At 35.9% G+C, this 14,661-nt stretch overlaps 2 protein-coding genes across 3 annotated transcripts; one reads left to right on the top strand and one right to left on the bottom strand.

The window, feature by feature from the left end:
* Positions 1–7,086: 7,086 nt before the first annotated feature.
* LOC102699789 (expansin-A17) lies at positions 7,087–8,020 on the top strand. Its single transcript, XM_006655631.2, has 2 exons — positions 7,087–7,297; positions 7,380–8,020. Exons 1-2 carry the CDS (start codon positions 7,087–7,089, stop codon positions 8,018–8,020), a joined length of 852 nt encoding a protein of 283 aa, XP_006655694.2.
* A 517-nt stretch (positions 8,021–8,537) lies between these two features.
* Positions 8,538–13,867, bottom strand: LOC107304411 (MADS-box transcription factor 50-like). 2 transcript variants are annotated; one of them, XM_015838458.2, is made up of 7 exons: positions 13,379–13,867; positions 10,168–10,252; positions 9,989–10,050; positions 9,763–9,862; positions 9,590–9,631; positions 9,148–9,195; positions 8,538–8,869 (listed from the first exon to the last, which is right to left on the bottom strand). In XM_015838458.2, the coding sequence occupies exons 1-7, from the start codon at positions 13,600–13,602 to the stop codon at positions 8,774–8,776; spliced, it is 657 nt and encodes a 218-aa protein (XP_015693944.1). In that variant the 5' UTR covers positions 13,603–13,867; the 3' UTR covers positions 8,538–8,773. The 2 variants fall into 2 exon arrangements, with proteins under 2 accessions (XP_015693944.1, XP_015693945.1); XM_015838459.2 differs by having other exon boundaries at positions 8,538–8,863.
* Positions 13,868–14,661: the final 794 nt, after the last annotated feature.

Below are 14,661 nucleotides of genomic sequence, written 5' to 3'. Positions count from 1 at the left end.
ACCATTTGTCTTATTTAAAACGTTTATATAATTAATAATTATTTTTATATCATTTCGTTTATTGTTAAGTATACTTTTATGCATATATATATATATTTACATATTTTACAAAAAAAATTAAATGAGACGAATGGTCAAACGTGTAAAAAAAAGTCAGTGGCGTCAAACATTTAGGGACAGAGTGAGTATTTTGTTAATAATTGGTTCTCATTCCAATCCAATGGATATATGTATATAAATGGGCACAAATATACGAACTTTCAACACAAAAAGAAATATATAATAGTGTCAAAATTTTGTGTGTAAGCTCTCCAGCCCGTACGTGGCAGTAAACGTTGATGGACTTATGAAAATTATGGATCTAGTACTAAGTACGTAAGATCGATAAGTTCAAGCGATACTCTACCTGCTCAATCCCTAATTGTTAGATGTTCTAATTTCTTTCCTTGGTTTAATCTATCAGCACCAAATTACTCCCTCCGTCCCACCCACGATAAACCAAATTTTCAGTTCTCGTGTCCAACGTTGATCATTCGTCTTATTTAAAATTTTTTAAAAAATTAAAAATAAATAGTCACACGTTAAGTACTATTTATAATTTATCATCTAATAAAACAAAAATGTTAATCGTAAAAATTTCTTAAATAAGACGAATAGTCAAATATTATAGGTAAAAAGTGAAAAAATGGTTCGTTTTGGGACGAAGGAAGTAAGTACGTAGCTGAACTTTTCCTGTCCAACATATATACGGAGTATTAAATTGGACCTTCGTATCCAGAGAGATTAATTAATTAATTTACTGCATGCTCATTTTCACTTTCATATATATATATATGTAATGATACTATCAATTAAAATAATCAAATCCAGGCAGTACTATATATATATATATATATATAATTGTGGAGAGGAGCACAAGTTAGTTGGAGCTAGGCACATCAAAGGCCCCATGCATGGTTGTACGATGATTGGTACTGATGAAAAGACCTGCCTGCCTGCTGCTGCTCCCACCTGCATTTCTTGCTCGTCCGATAATATACTTAACTATACTCCCCACCGTTCTAAAATACTATAAGTAGCCGTGGGTACTTTAGTATAGGCTAAAAAGATATTAAAAGATTTTCTTTGTCACTTCGATAATTAATTTTTAAATTTTGAATTGATTTGATTCCTTAACTAAATATATAATTGGTTCTATATTTATTGAAATGATTGGAATCACGATAATTAGTCTAGAAATGTTTGAATTTATTAAATGACACCGTTAGCACGGACATGTGACTAGTGTGTGGGTATATATATATATATATATATATATATATATATATATATATATATATATATATATATATCACAAAACTAATACACGTACCCCTAGTATAAGTTATTCTACACCCCTCCCTTTCAAGGTCTCGTAAGGCCCATCCCACCTCCTACCCTTCATCCTAAGGATCAAAAACCACCCTACACCTCATTTAAAGGCTGGTCAAGGGATTAACCCGGTGGGTCAACTCCTTTATGGCCCTCCCCTCATGTCTATCTAAGCTCACATCTTGTCTCACAGGAATTCTGTAGTAACACGATGACAAAAATATAGTAACATGACGACTAATTTACAGTAACAACGTCAAAACATACCTATGAGGGATCTACTTTTTTAGAACAATTTTTTCAAACAATATGGTACAAAAGTTCTTAAAAAATAATATACGTGGTGAAAGATAAAATTGTTTAAAGTTCAAAATCATAAGAAATATCTATAAGTGCAGTAATGATGTGTCTTCTATGCAGTAATAATGCTACGTTGCTACAAAATATGTGTATTGTTACTGCACAATTACAGTAACGTCGTGATATAAGTGCAGTAACATCGCGATATACGTGCAGTAACGTGTGTGTTGTACAGTTGCAGGAACGTTATGATAGAAATACAGTAACATCACGATAGAAGTACAGTAACATCATGACTATATATTGTTGCTACAGTATTGCTAATGCATGTGAGATAGCTAAAAATATTGTATTTTCAATCTTTAGAGAGCAATATCTCATGTGTTTTATATTATTTTTCAAAACCGTTTTCACCACATTGGTTAAAAAAATGTGATTTAAAAAACTAGATCCGTCATGACTATATTTTGACACTGTTACTGTATTTTATAAGGCATGTTACTGTATTTTTACCATCATGTTACTGCACTTTTTAGATAGACGGGAGTTGGCAAAGGTGAGGTGTGGAGAAAGGTCAAATTACGGGTTTGACAGACGAGATTTAGCTTTGACCAGGCTAGAAGAGGGGTTTTAGACCTTTGAAAGGGGGGTGGGAGAGGGTTTGAACCTTATGAGGGGGGGCATAGAATAACTTATTCTATGTGGGATGCACATATTAGTTATATATATATATATATATATAAATATAATTTAGCATGTGGCAAAATTGGGCCTTTGATGGGGCCCACGCACACACACACATGTAGAAAATCACATAGATGGATGTGTCCCAATCGTGCCACTTTACTGTACTGTACAAAATATAGCATCTACAATCTAAATGTACTATAGCACTGTCGATCTCCATGGTTGCTAGCTTTGTGACACATCACATTTCGATCATCCTTTGTTAATTGGTTGTTAACCAGCTTTCTTGCTTTAATTGTTTTACCTGTTTTAAATGTACCATCCAGGTCTATGAACTCGTTTTAATATACCATCCAAGTCCATAATTTTAGACATTAAAACGAGTTCATAGACTCAAACATACACTTTCTAAGTTATGGGCCTAAATGGTACTACGTCACAAGTTTAAGGATCGGCGATGTATTTTACTCTTTTATGTAATATATTTACTTTTGTTCGTAGAAAAACAGAGGATCTAGTTAGCTAAGGCTGCGTTTGGGAGGTGTGGGGCAAGTTAACCTACCTCGCAGAAAAAACAGAGTAATAGATTAGTACATGATTAATTAATTATTAATTATTAAAAAAATATGAAATAGATTAATATGATTTTTTAAAACAACTTTTCTATAGAAAATTTTTTTAAAAAATACATCGTTTAGCCGTTCGGGAAACATGCGCGCGAAAAATTGAGGAAGCTAAATTATCTGGGCTACTCCGCGAACACTAACAAAGTAGTACATATGAAATGTGCACGTGCCTGATATTAGTCCATTGTTTGATGCAGACGTGCATGTACTCCTTTCAATTCGATCATAACCTGTGTAGTGAGTAGTATTTTTCAGTTCCTTGTGCTAGTTAATTATACATTTGCTAATTATTATTTCCGTCCCATAATAATCTCATTTTTTGTTTTTTCGTGTTTAACGTTTAATCATTCGTTTTATTTGAAATTTTTTTGCGATTAATATTTTGATAAAATATGAATAGTACTTTATACGACTAATTTTTTAAGTTGTTTTACAAAATTTTCAAATAAAACGAATGGTCAAACGTTAAACACGGTAAAACGAAAAATAAGTTACTATGTAGTCGACGGTATAGCCGCTACAGTAAGAGCACTGTTACCGTATTTGCCATTTGCCACGTCGATCGATCTCTCACATTGTTTTTACCATGTCATATCAGGTACAGTATATACTACAGTAGGCAGATTAATTGCACGTACGAGTCGCTGTCGCTGCTAGCGAATCAATATATACACAACTTCTAAGACTTGAGTGGATGCAGGGGGTTTGATCACGAGAGGTTTTCATTCAGCCACGATTGCATGCATATGTATGTTGCACGTACTACCGGTTTAAGGGGTGATCGTCTAAATATTTATATAAAAAATTCGAACGGCATATTTAAAAATAAAAGATAATTTTTAAATAAAACCTATATATATATATAATTAGTTATCTAAAACCAAGGCTAAAAAATAAAATATGATAAAAAAAATCATAAAATAAACTCTAAATTTTAGGTTGAGAAAAAAAATTTTGGCCTTATAAGTATAAGCACAAGTAAAAATATATGGTGTTAATTTACTTGGTCAATTGTGTTACATCCATGCAAATTATATATATATATATATATATATATATATTACTTAAATTAGCTTTGTCTTTTTAGATAGCTTCTTCCCTAGCTTCCTTTTGCTAGCTTGTCTCTCACTGGAATTTTGACATTTTGGTTTTTTAAAAAACTTATTTTATAAATAAACTTCTAAAAAAACTTATTGCACAAATAAACTTTTTTATCACGCCAACGTCATTGACGCCGTTCTCCAAGTCATTATGACATCCTTATGTGACCGAAGGACGACGCCAACATCTATACAACAACGGATGGCGCGTTCAAAAAGGTACACATTTTTTAATAGATTTTTCTTATGGATTTATTTATAAAATAAGTTTTCAAATGTGAAAATTGCATTTGCCTCTCATATCAATGCCCTCTTAGGCATCAACTGGGTTTGATGGCCTTTCTTTGTTGTGTCCTCCTAGCTACTTTGGTCCCTGTTCCATGTATTGCCGCTATCTCACTCTCCTACCATGCATGTTTCATTTTCTTCCTGGTTGCACCAACGCTCACACTGCCACCTACACTGCCTATTCTAAAATATAACTATTTTTGCATCACTTAACATAGATTAAGATTAAAAAGAAAATACTTTAATTAATGGTACTTAAATAGATTTAGGGTGACTATTTATCAATCAGTAAGATGGGAAGAAATTATTTAAATTATAATCGAATTGTATTGTGAGTGTGTAGTGATAAGAATATATATTTACGATGTGGCATAAGATATACTACATCCATTGCATAATATAAGATGTTTGATTTTTTTTTGCAATGTTTAACCATTCGTCTTATTAAAAAAATTAGTACAAATATAAAAAATGACAATTCATGTTTAAAGTTCTTTTGATAATAAAGTAAGTAATAAGCAAAATAAATGATATTTTCATAATTTTTTAAATAAGACAAATGGTTAAGAAAAAAGTTAAACATTTTACGTTATGAAACAGAGAGGGTAGATTTTAGAAATGCATATATTTTTGAAACAGATAAATTAAGGAACCGCTTCTCCGCCAGCAACTTACTAACTGCCACCCACATAATAATAATAATTTTGCTCAACGTACATCAGCTAGCTCGCTCCCTTCCCTAGTACCCCAGCCAGCCTGCAAAATGTACATATTCCAATCAAGTCTCTCCAACTCAACGACCCCAAAATCCTTAATTACCGTGTTTCAATTAATGCCTGCTTGCCTTATATAATCAAGGGCTAGGCTAGATATAGCATACATGCCTGCTTCCTGCAACATGCATGAACTTAAAACTGGCCAAATTAAGGCTTAGAGATATATAGATTTTAGTACTTAATTTCATTTTAAGTACTCCATGCAATCAGTTATTAGGTACTCCTAGAATTTTCTAGTACTATATCATTTATTTTAATTTAAATATGACGGATGATATATTAATAATATATGTTGATGCGTACATATATGCATGTGTATATGGATGGGAAAGATTAGAGCGGACCACATACGACGACGGAGGGAGTCGCACCAACCCGCACAAATTAGCAGCATTTTCGTATCTAATCTAACTTACATATTTTTCTAATTAACATAAATATAACATACAATACATACATATAAAATTAAGAAAATGATCAAAAGTTCATTTCTGCGTATGTTAATAAATAATTTTTTTCTTCTGTATAGAGCACTGTGGGACCTGCATCCTCTAGATATGTCCATGTATTTTCATTTTATTTTTGAACGAGCTAGGATCCTATATATTAAAAATTTGCAAAAGAAAAAGAAAACAAAAAAAAATTCTCCACCGCCCGGTATCTTTATCTCTTAACGTACGTACTATTTGTTATATTCTCTAAATATGTGAGTTGGAAGTGACGGTAGATTCTTTACCCACCAACACAACACTCTAGATATTCTTTTTAGCTACGAATAATTTAGCACATTTGTGTATTTATTTGCAAGAGAAATATTATATTTTTATATGGGGACATAAGAGAATTCAATTTCCAAACTGAGCGTAGCTGAGCTGGTTAATTAACCTTTATGTGTGGTGAAATATATTCATCTAAGTTTAAATATTCGAAATTGTATAGGTGTTTCCATCGTATTTTAAGGCTAACTATTATTATTTGAGTGGTAACCGATAGTGTCCATCAATAGCGATATGCCTATGTTAACTTTGTTAGATTCTAGAGATATGCTCACATATATAGTTATTGGAGGTGCTGAGTATACAAGTTTTAGGTGTTATTATAGTAATTATTTATGTATGTTATGTTTCAATCCACAGTATTATTTATTTAATTTGGGGTTTATATATCGTGATGCGTTATGCAGGTGGGATAAATTGGTTGAAATCAAATATTCCGTATAGGATATTTTAGTGGGCTGGCCAAGCCCAGACAGATGAAAGTTCTTTTTTTTTTTTTGCCCTTTGTGTTGTAGTGGTTCGGCCCGTTCTGTGAGTTTAAGCCCATCTGGTTTGATTGATTGACCTGCTCCAGGCTTGGGCTTGCGCGCTGTTATATACTCAATATTGATATTAGATACTAGCATTGGCAATCGAACTTTAATCACTTATCTTTCTTTTTCTTGAGTACTTGTAAACATCAGAAATAATAACATGATATTAAAGCGTGGTATGACTTAAATACAAGTGTTAAACTTTTGTTCAATCTGGTCTAACAATTTAAGAGTGATTAATGGTCAATTTTTTAACGAGAAAGTAAGTCAAAATTGTTTAAGAAACAGAGGGAGTAATTAACGTTATATATATATGCCGACCGACAGTACATCCATAAAGAAATATAGTATAGTATACTAAAGTTGGGTATGTTCTTCTGAGAGAGAATTAATCAATAATCCGAGTTAATATATACTTATATAAACGTGGCGAGCATGCTGTGGGTAGTCACACACACGTATCGAAAAATCGTCAGAAATTAATCGTGCGCTCAACCAGCAAGGTTCGTCGTCGTCCATTTTTTGGATGATTGATTAATTAACGTGGCGCCAACCAACATCAAGCCATGCGATGCTATATATCACGTACGCCTAGCTAGCTTGCACCCATCCATCGTCGACGGACGACAATGGCCAGCGCGAATCCGGCTCCGGCCATCTTCCTCGCCGCCTTGGCGGTGGCGGCGGCGGCGCAGCTCGCCGCCGCGGGCTTTGCCACTGACCTGTACTGGAAAGACCCGCAGCCGGCGCCTGGCGCCGTCACGCCGTACAAGACGTCGGACTGGCAGGACGGCTCCGCCACCTTCTACGGCGCCTCCTCCGGCATCGGCGACGACTTCGGTACGCCCGCCGGCCATGCCTACGTACTTAGTTACTTCGCATCACTACGACATCGTGTTAATGATATATGAATATATGATAGGTGGCGCGTGCGGGTACACGTCCAACGACATCCTGTCGCTCTTCTCGACGAACACGGCGGCGCTGAGCACGCCGCTGTTCGTGACCGGCAACGGCTGCGGGCAGTGCTACGAGCTGCGGTGCGTCAAGTCGCCGTGGTGCAACCCGGGGTCGCCGTCGGTGGTCCTCACGGGGACCAACCTGTGCCCTCCCAACTGGGACCTCCCCAACGACAACGGCGGGTGGTGCAACCCGCCGCGCCACCACTTCGACATGGCGCCGCCGTCCTTCCTCAAGCTGGCGCAGAGGGTCGCCGGGATCGTGCCCGTCCAGTACCGCCGCGTGCCGTGCCAGCGGACGGGCGGCGTCAGGTTCTGCCTTCATGGGAACCACTACTGGCTGCTGCTCTACGTCATGAACGTCGGCGGCGCCGGCGACGTCTCCTCGCTCTCCGTGAAGCGCTCCGGCGGCTCGGCGTGGATCCAGGCGGCGCACAACTGGGGGATCACGTACCAGGTGTTCGCGGCGCTGGACAACTCGGTGGGCCTCTCCGTCAAGCTCACCACCTACAGCTCGCCGCAGCAGACCATCGTCGTCGACGACGCCATCCCGCCCTGGTGGACCACCGGCCTCTGCTACCAGGGATCAAACAACTTCTACTAAGAAACACACATATTTTGTGTCTAATTTCTCTCTTCATTTTGTTTTTGTTAACAATTAAATTGTTCCCTGCCTTGCCTCCTTGCTCTGCTACGCAATGCATTCTGTACATCATGCATCTTATCTTTGGTTCATGTTCATGGATGGACTCTGTTGCTCTTCTTCTTCTTCGGTGTTTTCTTTTTTTCCTTCATAGGACGACAGGATGCATTTCTAGTTCAATGTTGGTGCCAATCCATCATCTGCCAAGAACATTTATTTTCTTTTTTCAGAATTGGTGTATTGAAGTGATGTATACTTGATCTCGGCTGCCCTTATTCAGTAAATATACCTGAAACAAAGTTTGGTTTTCTCACAAGTACGTATATCTGTCTGGACTATGCAGTTCGTGCTACCAACTAGCTTAACCGACATTTTCTTTCCAAGGATGGACATTTATATATCATCAGTTCATCACATAGATAATTGATACGATTATTAAATTTGATCGATTTATGTATATACGATACGAACTGCAGAGCATGTCTGTTGGTCAAACACAACACCAAAGCCTGAATGTAATGATGTGTATGTATTATATATGTATAGCCACCCCATATATCTTCTCGTCAGACCAAGATTAGATATGATTGTGTTATAATATATATTAATGCAGGACAATTAAATAAGAAGCTGGCTACAAACAAATTGAGTATAACTCGCTGAGAGTCTAACAAGTTGATCGTCACCGTTTCTTTCTGTAAAATCTGAATATTTTCACCGTCTTCCAATGACCAGCTCAGTGTCAACGTCAATATCCTGGTAGTTCAGCTCGCGCTCTGGAGCTGCACCTGGATCATGTTGCGCCTTGCACTCCACAAACAACAAGGATTAACAACAAGCAATTGAGAGTCACCATCATCATACAATTAATGCAAACACCAAAATGCAACATATACAGCATAATTAATTAATTAATTATCAAAGATCGACGGAGGATTTCTTTTTCTTCTTCTGAATTTCAATACAACTGGCATTGATGTATAAAATGGAAATCAACATCATTGGCCCCAGTGTCAGTGACACAAATGACAGTTCAATCCTGTAGGTGCAGTAAAATAGGCTGAGGTCGCTGAGTTTTTTTATGATACCTGCTGCTTGCGGAGTAGCTGGGCGTTTTGCTCCAAGAGAATCTTCTCCTGAATGCTTAAAAACATCAGTCAAGGATGATCTATGATAAAGTTTGGTGGTGCTATATATGATCAACATTTTTTTTACTTCGATATGCATATACTGCAGGAACAGACTTGAGGAAAACAAGTGTTTCCATCTAATCCTTTTACTTATATAAGCTAAATTTAAATTTTTGACCTTAAATTTAGAGTTAATTTTGGAGTTATAGTTTATTCCTAAACCTTTACATTTAGATCGCTAAGATCACATATATAAAAATTAATTATTTTTAGTTTGCAAATATGACATTTGATTTTTTTTTTACTGGAGAAAGCCAAAAAAAATGAGCCCCACACTTATTTATAACCATTAGTAGTGCGAATCGTCCAGAAGAGTAATTATTCAGAGACATAAATATACCTGTTGTTGAAGCTGTAAAATCTTATCCATCATCTTCTTTTGCTGCGACATTGATGGACAAGAAGAAATTAAAATGCTATGTAAAATCTAATCAAAATACATGCAGGATGCAGCAGAGAGGCAAAATCACAATAAAATAGATTAATGCACTCTTGACTTGGCCATTTGCTTGCCTTGTGTACACGGATGCTGCTTAGGCTCTTCTCCAGCTGCATCTCCAGGTCATTCAGTTCTTGCAACGAGCATGATTCCAGATCTTCTCCCTGCATCTTCCTACGCGAAATTAAAATCATGTTCATTTAGTCACGTGAATTTCTCACCATAGTAAGCACATAGTATAATAATCGCCAGCCTGGATGATTACTTAACATTTTACATGCTGTTAGTCCTATTAATTACCTTGTGTAGGCCTCGACTGTGTCAATCTCCATTGCTAAGGTTTCAGCTCGGGATTCCATGTTCTGTACATGCATGCAGTAGCAGTACAGAAAGAATTAATGGAAGTTGCACAATATGATGGCTGATCGACGACGACGACGACGAGGCCTTTAGTTAGAACGTATTCACAATGCAAAGACCTGCGCAGTAATTAGTTCTTTAGGCTTCTTGTTCGCAGGTGTCTCTTGGCTGTGGCTAATGTAGCGGTCGATTGTCTCCTCCAGACTGAAAAATTCATAGTTGCTAAAAATATTTAGTACATGGAAACAAGATTCAGAAATAAATTTAATTTTAGAGAAAATCTACTCCATACTATTGAGTTTGCATCGATTCAACGATCAGCCATTGACTTTGTCGAGTTCTAAGATATACCCTCGGTTAGTAGATATATACCCTTGGATCCTATACATTTGTACCAAAATGCCCCTTAGACATACAAAGATTGACTATTAATTTATCATTTTAAAAGATCGAGAAAATTATGAAAAAAAATTTCTAGCATCCTAACAAATCATTATAGTTTGTGGGTATGTTTTAAGATCAAGAAAATATTTTTCTAAAAGATAAAATATGAAAAATAATCTTAAAAGATACCCACAAACTATAATAAACTATAATAATTTGTTAAGATGCTAGGCAAAAATCTTCATAATTTTCTTGATCTTCTAACATGATAAATTAATAGTTAATCTTGTATGTCCCAAGGGCATTTTGAATATTTATTATAAATGCATAGGATTCAAGGGTATATTGTAGAGAAAACTGCTAACCGAGTGTATATCTTAGAACTCGACAAAGTTAATGGCAGATCGTTGATTCAATACAAATTTAATGGTATGGAGTAGATTTTCTCTTAATTTTATGGATATCACCCTCATCACGACCGTTCTCAACACAAACTTCAGATAGGAACAGTATACCAAAAATTCGGAGTTACCAAAAATAGTTATTACATGGAAATAAAATTCAGATAGGATGTACATTATTGATTGTTTACACATGTACATAATTTGCAGGTCGGTAAATAAGATCGATCACAGATTGTCAGGATTTTGTGGGACAAATAAGTCGGAAGTTGCAAATCATTTCTTAACTAGCTAGCCAAACAACGCAATTAATTACTAGATATTAGAATGCAATGTTTTCACTAAAATAGGAACAGTATACTATCATATACTCGTACATAGTTTGTACTCCTCTAAAATAGCTTTGTTTTTCTAGTCTTTACCATTTGCCCCGAAATTAGTTCATAACAGACAATGACTATGCAAAATACCAGTTATGATTTTCATATGCTCCACTTCATAAAAAACATTAGTAGGCATATCACTTTTCTAATACCAACACTATCCATTTATACTTGAAATTAATGTTAATTGTGTCCCATTGTGTGTTGGATATTGTGCAGAAACCATGCATCATATAAATCATGGTTTTCTTTTCTGTTTTCTGTATTTACTCGATTGACGCATCACATTTCATTCCATATGCCAACTCATTTTCGTTGCATTATAAATGCCCTTCTATCACCTTATCTACCCTTGATAGTTTAATCAGAGTTTTTTTTTTCTTCAATGTCATTTACCTATTCCTATCCCCGCCTACCAATACTAAATTCTTACTAATGAATGATAAGTTGGTCTTTTTTCCCTCCTCCTTGAACACCCAAGACTAAATATAAACTTATTTCGGACGGAGGAAGCACCTAGCAAGAATACCATTATGATATATAAGTAAAAACAATATTGATTTAAGCAAGAACATATACCATTATATATATGAAACTGACCATTCTCAACACAAACATAACTAGCAAATGGATATCCGTTAATTCTAGAAAGCATTATAGCTGATGAATCAGGATCCACCATTACTATTTAATTTATATGATCACTGATATGAATAATTTAAGACATAAATTAATTTGATACCTCTTCCCATCATAGATATTTTGTGCTTGGGACAAGGTTAATTTGTTCAAACTTTTGAAACTTCGACAGTCAATAATTTCTCAAATGTTAGTTTTTTTAAAAAATATGTTTACAATATTGCCTTTGAAAATAATATCACAAATAAACTTATTAGATTGCATAAATATATTATAATATGAAGTGATAGTTAGAATTTTAAAAGTTGACAAAAACTTGCCCTTATAACATCAAATATTTATGACCAGATGGAGTGTCACTACAGTACTATTTTGTAAGAGCTTTTATCCTATCCTTAAGGAGGTACCATGAGGTACCACTCTTTTCTATGTAAAATTTAGTATCTCTTGGTACCTAAAAAATTTGGTATATTCTAGTACCTAAGATACCAAATTTTACATAGAAAACAGTGGTACATTTTTAAGGATAGTAAAAATGCTCCTAAAAATAACACCGGCTATCTCTGTGCCCAGAACGGCTTACAAGAATATATTGGTGGGTTGTGGCTAGCCTGTAGCAAGGTGTTGTGCTATGATACTATTTAGAACATCCTATATATGCCCCTAGAACCCTCCATGCAATGGGTTCATGTATGTTATTAGTCACATAAAAGAGTTAACATGGAAGTACAATGCTTGGGCCCTAATGCCAATTCGAACTTATATTGTGACAACTACTTATGGCTGTCAGAAATTAATTTCTATGGGTTTTAGTTTCCTTCGATTGTCTATATGCTTTGTGTGATCCCTATACTTGTGTTTTGACATCAACAGCAATGCAGTTTGGTTGTTAAGGATAAGGCTTTGTGAAACATTATGACCATAAACATGTTATATGCTGGAAATTTTGTTCACACAATTATGATGGTAAAACAGGAAATTAGATTTATTTTTTTTCTCTTGCCACCAAAAAGGATGTAGTATTATGTATATATGGTCCATGGGTATATATATAAAACAGAAAAAAAATAATGTGTGCACATATGTGGTAATGCGGTGTGTTAATTCAAAAGGCAAAGGTGTGATATAAAAATCAATCACAAATCAATCAATTCAATACATAATACTAGGATACAGTATTAGCAGCAGCTGGATGGGATCTGTAGATTGCATGTACTGCTAGCTAGAGGTACGACGGATTTGCAGGGAGAGCAAGGTAAAGGGAAGTAGAAGATGCAACAGATCGATCTATCAAATCAATCTTGATCAAAGAGTATAGGTAGCACGCACGCAGGAACAGTATATTTCATGTAGTGGCTCGTGACTCCCGTCCTAATTAAATCCAGGCAGGTGAAATCCAGAGCAGATCGATCTAATTATTAAGCAAGTAAAAGAGCAAAATCCGACGCCATTGATGCAAGAGGAAGGAATTAGGGCATAGATGGAGAGGGAAGGAGGAGGAAATAGCTAGTTAGGTACGGTACGATGGAGCGGAGGCGAAGTGGAAGAAGCGGCCGCGGGGGGAGAAGACGAGCAGCGCCACCTCGGCGTCGCACAGCACCGACAGCTCCGACGCCTTCTTCAGCAGCCCCTTGCGCCGCTTCGAGAACGTCACCTGCCGGCTCGTCGCGTCCTCGATCCGCCGCACTTCGCGCCGACCGCCGCGCCTCTGCTGTCCACCACCCTCCGTCGCCGCCGCCGCCTCCATGGGATATATACTATAGATCTGATCAGCTAGCTGCGGCGAAGTCGTACTACTGTATATAGGGATGTGGAGGAAGAAGAGACGGCGGCCGGATGGATGCGGTGAAGGCGGCGATGATTGTGAGTTGAAGAGGATTGGATTTGGGGTTTGCCAACTACAGTACTACTATCAATCTACTCCATTCTAGAATTGGGTCACCGGATTTTGCTTGGAAAGGAAAGCATCCCAAGCTAGAATGGAAACACTTGTCATACATATGGAAATGGAATGTATTTCCCACCAATCGCACCCCTGCCGCTATTGCTTTTGCTACTGCACCCTCCTATCCTTAGTAGGAGTATTTCTTAATTATAAATGACTCAAATATGCCTGGATTTGGAGCCACATATATTCTTTTCTTAGAGTATCTCTGTTATTATATTTTTAAGAAATAATAATTTAGAGTGTTTGAACATGAGTCATGAGAGTCGCTCTCTGAATATACATTGTTTGTCTATATTATATACTGGTATATATAATATAAACCGTATTTATGAAAACAAAACTAAATGGATTCTAATTTCTCTGTGATGTCCCTTAGTTTTTGCTATAGTTAAGGAATTATGGTTTTTTTTTCCCTAGAAGTCAAGGTTAGAGAGAAACTATTGGGATAACATTTATTAAATAAGACATGATTATGACTAGGATGGTAGGTAAGTAGTTGGAGGGTAAGGTACAAATATATTTGAATTAATATATATTGATAGTAGGACAAGTATGGTAAAATATCACTTATATTTAATTATATGTTACCAAAATATAATCATTAAAATATAAAAAGAAAGTTGTACAGTAGTACTATATATAAATATAATTTGATTTTGTTTCTAAAATTTAGGCCCCCTTTGATTCAAAGAAAATTCATTGGAATTTTAAAGGATTTTATTCCTATAGGAATTTTTGCTACAAAACTCTTTGAATCAAATGAATGAACCCTATGAAATTCCTATAGGATACCTCTTCCCATATAATTTTTGGAGAAAATTTAACAAGAGGTAAAACCTCATGGAAAGAATCCTTTAA

Source organism: Oryza brachyantha, chromosome 6 (assembly GCF_000231095.2).
Source record: "Oryza brachyantha chromosome 6, ObraRS2, whole genome shotgun sequence".
In the NCBI taxonomy this organism is placed as follows: domain Eukaryota; kingdom Viridiplantae; phylum Streptophyta; class Magnoliopsida; order Poales; family Poaceae; genus Oryza; species Oryza brachyantha.
Note: the sequence above shows the minus strand (reverse complement) of the source record. Positions and strands in the feature narration are given on the sequence as shown.

What these genes read in the sequence shown, in the direction of transcription:
- LOC102699789 (XM_006655631.2), top strand. Translation starts at nt 7,087, where the DNA reads ATGGCCAGCGCGAATCCGGCTCCGGCCATCTTCCTCGCCGCCTTGGCG. An exon ending in CGGCATCGGCGACGACTTCG is followed by an intron (nt 7,298 to 7,379) that starts GTACGCCCGCCG and finishes AATATATGATAG; the next exon opens with GTGGCGCGTGCGGGTACACG.
- LOC107304411 (XM_015838458.2), bottom strand. Translation starts at nt 13,602, where the DNA reads ATGGAGGCGGCGGCGGCGACGGAGGGTGGTGGACAGCAGAGGCGCGGC. An exon ending in ACAGTCGAGGCCTACACAAG is followed by an intron (nt 9,863 to 9,988) that starts GTAATTAATAGG and finishes AATTTCGCGTAG; the next exon opens with GAAGATGCAGGGAGAAGATC. An exon ending in TTTTACAGCTTCAACAACAG is followed by an intron (nt 9,196 to 9,589) that starts GTATATTTATGT and finishes TTAAGCATTCAG; the next exon opens with GAGAAGATTCTCTTGGAGCA.